The sequence below is a fragment of the Solanum tuberosum genome, unplaced genomic scaffold (genome assembly GCF_000226075.1).
Source record: "Solanum tuberosum cultivar DM 1-3 516 R44 unplaced genomic scaffold, SolTub_3.0 scf00116, whole genome shotgun sequence".
NCBI lineage: Eukaryota > Viridiplantae > Streptophyta > Magnoliopsida > Solanales > Solanaceae > Solanum > Solanum tuberosum.
The window spans coordinates 1,177,287-1,186,183 of record NW_006239040.1 but is presented as its reverse complement, the minus strand read 5'-3'; the positions used below and the strand labels follow the sequence as shown (position 1 = coordinate 1,186,183).

Below are 8,897 nucleotides of genomic sequence, written 5' to 3'. Positions count from 1 at the left end.
TAAAATACACCTGAAAAATAAACTAATTAGAAAATATTACCTAACAAATAAAAGGAGATTTACTTCTAAAGAATATATGACGTACCATTCTTTTTTGGTGACGAAGAATGTGCATCACTTTAATTCTCATGAGTGACCTCAAAATATTCAAGAAACAGCGATCTTCATCCTGTCATAAATACATATCCTTTTAAAGTAGAATATTGATTTGTTGAATAATTTATGAAGTTTATATTGTCATACCAATGTCTCCCTCTCTAGATAAAGAGGAAAACTTATACAAATATAAGCTCCATTCCCACTGTCCATGGCCATAGGCACTTTCCTCCTGTGGAGGTTGAACTTTGTTTAGAAATTGATTAAACTCATGTATAGGGACCTAAAAAAAGAGCCGATAGAAAAACAACTCCCCATATTTGGCCACATCAACAACAGTAAGCATGATATCTAGAAAGTACAATAGCAAGACTAAAGTAATGTCATTTCAGAACGACAAGACTAAGGCAAATGTTCAACATGAAATTAAATTAAAGTACAAGTACTTCAAACAAGTATCTTTCAGATTTAGATAAAATGATATGCAAATGCAATGCTCACATTGTCACAGCCGGAGGGAAATGGAAAGGTGCTGGTGTGAGCTTCCCACGTTGAAATTCCATTATAGGCATAGAAGGCCTTGGTATTCCACCCTAAGAACAGAATTTTCTCAAAAAACATAACATACAAATATGACATTACAAGAATGAAAATTCCAAAAGAAACTTATGCCTCAAACAAAAAGAGAAAAACCAACCAAATAACGGGACAGAAGAGAATCAACAGAAGCAGAATCGAACTTCCCAACCATAATAACTCGAAAGCTTGATGGATCTCTAAAGCAATTTTTGAAGTAATTCCATGCCTTTGATGTATCAACTTGGGAAAGATCCTCAGCTTTGAGTGGCTGATAAGAGAGGTTTATTAGCAAGAAAGCACACAAATAAACTAGATTCAAACTTAGCCACTGCCCACATGCCATGATAACAAATCTGATTTAAGCATTTTCCTCTTACAACATGTCAGTCTTTTTGTTCCTCAAAAAGTTTAACAGAACTTATATGTCAAGTATTTATACTTAACTTGAAGGTACACAGCAAAAGACAATCACCATAGCTGTTCAACATAACTCCCTATTCAGCCACCGGGGTAAATTCATATCCTCTAGTTCCATGTATACCATACTATAAATATTCCACAATATTTTGCAACTTAACAAAATATCTTGTAACTTAAGTAAATTTTGAACACCAATGTAAAAGGTGTTTGATGCTCAGATACTAAAAACAGCAACTTATGATGTATGAAGGTTTTCCTTGTTAAAGAAATTGCACATAATTATGAAATGGCACAAAAACAGTAGAATGATATAAAAAGAGAAGTAGGATATGAAATTGAGAAAAGGCTAGCAGAAAGCACAGTTCCTAAATCTTAAGATAACTTGGTAAGACTGTAATGCAAATGCAATGCAGCCACTTTATCTTCAAAGTTAATAGTGGAATGGGGAGGAGTGAAGCTAAGATAGTTATAGGAAATAAACCAAAACTATCTTTCATCATAATTCAAGATTTTAGCAACTTATTGAAGACTAAATATATTATTCATCAAACTTGGAAAGAATTGAAAATTCATTTGGTAATACAGACCTTGTAAATGCAAGATCCACCGCTATTGATCTCCTTGGCAGTATTCACTAGGATATCCTGCAGGCGTTGATGTCTGGGAGACAGACGCTCTCTTAGGTCATCAACTACAGCTTGCAAATCTTCTTCTTCAGGTTCTAGGTCACTTGTGAATAGAAAATATACAATCTGTAGGCATCCATGATCAAACAGAACCATGACTAAACAATAAACCCAACTAAAACATTGAATCAGAATAAGCATGTTAATTTTCTTAAACCATGTGAAACTGGAAAACTTTGTGAAGTAGAGATCCCCCACCACAAAGTTTTCATGAAGAAGAGACCCCCCTCCCAAAACAGTATACAAGGAAAACAGCACAAAAGCAAAGCACCTGCTAGAATAAAATATAAATTGGAACATGAAATGTGGATTTTGGGTAACACAAAGGCAAAGGTAGGCCTAATTCTGGCTCAAATGCACCAACTTTTTTTGTAGAGAACACTGACTGAACTTAATAAGCATGAATCTTGGAAGTTGAATACGAATAACAGATCTACCAACAAACCTGAAGTGCAAGTTTGATATACGATGAGTCAACAAAATTCGCACTGAAAGCTCTTTTATACTCGTCCACCACAACGTTGAAACCGACTTTATCACGTGCAGTAAAAAATCTCTCAAAGCTCTTACACAAGACATTTTGCCCGATTTCACATGAGAACAAGCAACTGAGGAGATCTTCTTTTGCCAGTTCTGAGAGACCTCCATATGAGAATCCACTCAAGCGCACCTGTAAATATTTGAAAGAAAAAAAGAAAAAGAAAACTGAACAAGCAGGACTAGGTGGAGCATTATTTTCCTAAACGATGCAACATTTCCCACATCATCACCTAAGACAATAATAGAATAGATATTTCAACTATGTACCAAATAAATCCCATCTATACAGCTATCAGTACTTTGTAAACCTTCAACACCAAAACATTTAGATTAATTGATGTTTCCCATTTCAAAATCCTAGTGTGTGCGCTTTTGAAACTTGATTGAAAAGGTTGTTAATTGCACTCTAACATGGATGAAAATTTAATTATCCTCTCAGCACACTATCTTTCTGTATTTTGACATGAAAGCAGGTGAAAAAGAAGATGAGAGATCTCACGAAAAAGAAACAGGGAAGAACATGTGGAAGTATAAAATCTAGACTAAATTAATTTATTTTCACCCCTCTGAGAAGGGGGTTTATCATTTGCTCCTGCTGAATTTTGCTGGGTGTTTTCATTTCAACGTGCATACAATGCTTTGATGTATATGCAAGGATGGGAACATCACTTGCAACATTTTAAAATTAAGGTAAAAGGAATTCCAATACTCTGGACAATGCAGGGGATTTTCAAATAACTGAAAAATGAATTAGGGAGATCCGGAAAGAGATTTTATCAGAACTCACATCCTCTATTTCATTTATCTCCCCACAAGCGCTAGAATAACAATTGCATTTTCTTCATCTCTCATCACCACTAGTACTAGAAAAGATACAAGACAAAAAATAGATACAAGCATAGATGCTGGAAAAAGCACTACAATTTACAGAAGAAAATGGGTGCAATGCATATTCTACAAGTGATGCTTCTCAATGTGTCTAGAGCATGGGTCCCCAATAGATACAACTATACTGCATTGGCCTTTATCATAATTTCAAATATTTGGGGTGGTTGCTATGTAAAATGCATAAAGAATTAGGGGGGAAATCTATGTATAAGTATTAGACTTATACAGTCAAAACATTGATTAATTTTCACCCCCATTGAAATGGAATTCGGTCATTCGCTGGATTTTGATGGGTGTTTTATAACTACATGCATGCAATGCTTTCACGTTTATAGGCATCTATGGAAGGATGAATCATCAACTTTCATTATCAGTATATTATTAAGGTATTAAGGTAAAAGGAGTCTCAATACTCTGGAATGATGCAGAGGAGTTCCAATACTTGTAAAAATGAATTCGGGAAATTGGGAAACAGATAATATCAGATCATACATCCTCTTTTTATCTCCCATCAGCACTAGAATAACTTAATTTAGTTTTTCTTTATCTTGCATCACCATAAGCACTAGAAAAGATGCAAGTCGAACATGGTATTCTGTATTCAAAAACATACTCCTAAAATTTCACAGAAACAGTCATTTGTCTAGCAGGCCGCCCAACTAAACGTAAGCAACGGGGCGAATGGAGGGCTACTCTTTTTGCGACAACCCTGGAACATCTATTGCTGAGATGTGGTCTCAGCAAGGGTGGAATATAACCCTTAGGAGGCTCTTAAATGACTGGGAGGTGGATAGAGTAGCCAATTTACTGCAAAGGTTGGAAGATTTTCCGGGACTCAACACTAATCCTGATGCAATCAGATGGAAACATGATAGGGATGGGGAATTTTCTGTTGGAAGAATGTACAAAAGAGACCTGGCAACACACCCGGGGGGCATTTTTGGACCTTGGAAACAAATTTGGAAATCCAACACCCCAACCAAGATAAAGTGTTTCACATGGTTAGTGTGCAGAAGAGCATGTCTGACTCAGGAGAGACTGAAAAAAAGAGGATTTCAGATTGTTTCTAGGTGCTTCTTTTGCCATGAGAAGGAGGAAACAAACAATCATTTGTTCCTTCACTGTAGAGTGACTTCCCAGATATGGTATATGCTTCAAAGCATTATTCAAGATCCTTGGGTGGTGCCTGAGCATACTGCTGACCTACTAAACTGTTGCATGAGAAGAGGGGGGAGTAAAACACAGAAAAAATGGTGGAATCTAGTTCCATCTTGCATATGGTGGTCAATTTGGAAGGAAAGAAACAATAGGTGCTTTAAGAATATTACTAACCCAATGCAGAAAGTTAAAGAAAACTGCATTAATACTTTATATTTTTGGTGTAAAGAAGAGGGTATATATGAAGTAGATCAATTAGTAGATTTCATAGGCTCTTTGTAATCATGACTATTTGGCCTTTGAATGTTTTTTTTGTTTGGTTGCCAGCATACCCTCATTGCTGATGAATACAACTTTACCATTCTCAAAAAAAAATATGACCTAATTCGTTTACCTATACATACACACACAAAAGCATGGCGTTAATGCCTAATTGAGCACAAGATCTAACTAAATTAGGAAACGAGTTTGGTTCATTTGTAAAATAAGTGGATAGGATCTGAGAGTTCCCATGCTTTGTAGTTGAAGCCAGTATGTATGCAACTCTTGATTACAAGATGTACCGCTGAATGCTGCATTGATTAAAAATTACATCAAGACAGCAAGATACATTTAGTAAAAGGATATTCACCCTGATTCAGGCTCCATCTCTAGTATCAGATTGTTTGAACCCTCCACTTCTTCATCTGACCATTGAGCAAGGGATCCCTCTTTTTCCAAATCAGTAATCTTCTGCAATGACCCCTTCATATCCTCTTGTGTCACGAAATTCTTGCTTTGAAGTATGATAACTGATAAATTAGATGCTTTACATTGCAACTCACAGAAGCTCTTCATCTTTTCCAAATTGATACCTGAAAAATGGAGTCTAATTACATCCTGCAGCTGTTAAACAAATCTGTCAATTACATGATGAAGTAAACTACAAAAACTTACTTTTAGTAAGAGCTACTATAAGCTGTGCCTGCAGCTTAGGACACAAATCACATTCACGATAATTGAAGTGCTGCATGGGAAAAGAGAGAGTGAGTTCTTGACACTAATCTAAGAAATAAACAAGTACAAGCCATTTGAGACATACTCTGGTGTAGTTATTTTGAAGTTCCTCTGAAGAATGATCAAGACGATTCCGGTATTCGGCCCCAGCGATTCTCAGCCAATAGACACGTCCTTCACTTAGTTCGTTTTCTTCTATCCCGTGGACTCTCAATCGTGCAATCTAAATAATATGTGCAAAACAATATTTATTGTGCAGTTATGTGCTTCATTGCAGAATAACTTTAATCGATTTATTGATCAAGAACACACCTGCTCTAAAAGATAAAAAGAATAAAGGAAATACTGGTGAATTACCTCCATAAGGAATGTCTCCAACACCTTAATTGTTTCACATCCTTCACACTCCACCCAAACCACAAAATTGCTATACATCTGTGAATCATTTTCTCTAGAGTACTGAATTTCTTTTGAGTTGGTCATGCTTAAAAAAAATTTCTTCAACCTTTCAACAATGACTTTCTGAAGAAGTATTTGTTGAAAGTGTATGAACACCTCATTCACATGTTTACCCCCTTGTTTCTCAAACATAAAGGAGACATATACCTGAGACTTCCCCCACTTCACAAACCAAAGAAGAAGAAATGCATGCATTAGCGATGATTTTCCAGAAATTTGACAATAAGAAGATACCTCATGAAGGAGTTCAACATTGCTAAAACCAAAGACTCTACAATGAGCATGCAGTAAAGAGACAAATTAGGTCTTAACGACTACCTTCAGAATTTCACTATTGACGTGTGTGGTCAATCTAGGCTCACATTGTTTGAGAAGAGGGAACTCCAAATGTTGTGGCGCGCCTCTTGGTTGCCTTTCAAAGTAGGTTCTAATCAAACCAATTATACTCTACAAAAGGAAATCGAAAGGAAAACGAAAAGAAGATGAGTAATTTATGACTGTTGAATCAATACATAAACCTAGAGAAAGTTTATGACAAACCTGTGTTTCAGTTACATCACCCACAACAATAACAGCCATATTGTTTGGGACATACCACTTCAGGTAAAACCCCTTTACAATATCCACGGAGAGATCTCGTACATTTTTTTCTGTGCCACCCAGAGGCTCAGCGTACTAGAACACAATATGGACAGCATCAGTTGACAAGTAGCTTATAGTACATTTAATGAACCAAAACAGGAAAAAGTTCAAGTAAAGATCAGAAGACACATGCAACATGTCCTTCAATCTATATTAAGAAACCGTAATGTGTAGTAACATACATGTTGCATATCTCCCCTTCATGTACTTTAAGAAGATGCAAACTAATCATAAACTGTCTCAAATTCCACATTTCAAGTCAATGTTATACCCTAATTAACAGTCTAAACAGTACATTTAGGGATTGTACATGTAAATAGAGATTCACACAACCTTTGTTCCTTGATATAATTGAGCACTAAAAATGCGACTATGTTGTTTCTCAACAATCTGAGAACCATGCCAAAGCTCATCTATTACGATTAATTTCTCTTTCTCAAGTTCATCAGACGTGACAACAAGCTGCAAAATAAGTTTTTAAATTAGGAGAATAACCAAAACACAAAAAACAAAAAAAAAAACAAGGACGATATGAAGTAAGAACCTCTCGAGAGATTGCAGCAGTTAATGCAAGTGCTTTCCTCAAATCCTCCGTGTTGGTCACAGAAAAGTTATAACTTGTATGGTCCCAATATGTTTTGGCCTGTTGATGAGCACCACACTGATGTTTGAAAGCTTTTAAATATTCAGTCGCATCCGAATTGGTATATCCATATCCCTCCAGAACTAGATGCTCAATAATGTGCGCGACACCACGTTCATTTTCCTCTTCACAAACAGCCCTAGTCAAGAGTCATGAAAAATTATATCATAGGGCAAATCCAAATGCAACTATTATACATTTACAGTTCAATTATTTTTCAAAATAGATAATAAATCCTCCATATTCTTTTATTTACTTAGACATTGGATATGCTGAAGCAGTAACTAGAGTATGATGTAAAAGTTCGTAATAAGCAACAAACTATTTGGAAATGTCATTGTTACTTTGAAAGAAAACAAAACCACAGCATGACACTATCCAACTCAACCCTCCCCTGTGACAAAGAATAACTGATCACCATGATCCAATCACCTCAACAGATGTTAGCTAGTTACTAGAGTTTAGTTACATTCAAACTCAAAATATATACATCCATGTATATTCCCTGTACTTGTCCTCTTTTCAAGTTCAAATCTCTAGTAAACACCAAATAAATCTATATATATCTAGATTTAGCACAGTGTGCAGAACTGTTAACCTTAGTTAAGACACAACCTACCAATCCACATCCAACCTACATGTACATCTACAGATTTAGCACCATGGCTGGTGCACCATCCTCCTCTACAGAAGAAAACCTCCCAATCCACATCCAACCTACAAGTAGATCCAAACCGACGAGCCTGCTGCCTCAACTTCACAGGTCACCATCAAACTATTTTGTGACCCATAGGCCCATTGTAAGAAAATAAAATCATAGTATCTCACAGCACTTGATAAAGCAAAAACAAAAAATTACAGGAAGCTCGAAAATAGTACTATATTTATAAATACACTACACAAATGCTAGTTATTCTGAGAATGAAAGCTTCAAAACAATAAAAAATCACAAATAACTCCTATAAATCGAAATACTCAGAGGAACGAGATTACATACCCTGCTTTTACGATCAAGTTCACAAGTATTATATCTTTAGGTATGCTATTTTTCTTGACATAGTATGTTAACCCATTTTGTAGGACGCCATGATGTTCTACTTGGAATGGAGCACTGGACAACTCTTGCTCATAATCCAGCTTCTCTATGGGCTCTAAAAGTTCAAACTCATCCGGCTCATCATAAGACTCGACTTCCCATTCTTCGTCTTCTTCTTCCTTATGCTCCGAAGGTTCCGGCGATGGTTCCATATTCACCGATTCAAAGCAAATTGTAACTTAGCTCAATGTTTTTTTTGTGCTGCTCTTCTTATTCACTTTCTCTCCCTCTCTGCTCACACACTAAGTACCTCTACTTTTATATGTAGCATTTTAATTTTGTGTAGAAAAGATTTTCGTAAATATAAATTTAATTTGTTCAAATGGATAGTACAACAGCTATTTCTTTGCCACTGAGGAGGCCTGCCCCTGCACCTGCACTGCACTGCAGTGTACTGGGGGCTAGTCATCTTGTTGCACAAGAAAATCATACACTAGTGTCACATATATTATTATTATTCCACGTAACCACTTTGATTAAGTATTCGTTTGGACTCGAGATTTTGGTATGGATATATAACATTTGAGAAAGTTAAAAGAGGTTATTCGAAAGATGCGAAGGGAGAGAGTGAGGAGACTGAGTGTGTCTACTATCGAGAATTAATTTGTTCAACGGCAAAAGTTATTCATCTCGTAAGGGAATTAGTGAATAGAAGGAGAAAGTGTCACTTATTCATTGATCAAGAAGATCGCAT

The 8,897-nt window shown here is 36.1% G+C and overlaps 1 protein-coding gene across 1 annotated transcript; it reads right to left on the bottom strand.

Annotated features, from left to right (window-relative positions):
• Window positions 1-1,664: 1,664 nt before the first annotated feature.
• Window positions 1,665-8,355, bottom strand: LOC107061085 (uncharacterized). The gene is made up of 13 exons (XM_015309827.1): window positions 8,105-8,355; window positions 7,009-7,246; window positions 6,798-6,926; window positions 6,363-6,497; window positions 6,235-6,269; window positions 5,970-6,093; window positions 5,721-5,885; window positions 5,449-5,586; window positions 5,304-5,373; window positions 4,999-5,221; window positions 3,767-3,824; window positions 2,227-2,451; window positions 1,665-1,847 (listed from the first exon to the last, which is right to left on the bottom strand). The coding sequence occupies exons 1-13, from the start codon at window positions 8,353-8,355 to the stop codon at window positions 1,665-1,667; spliced, it is 1,974 nt and encodes a 657-aa protein (XP_015165313.1).
• Between the last annotated feature and the right edge of the window lie 542 nt (window positions 8,356-8,897).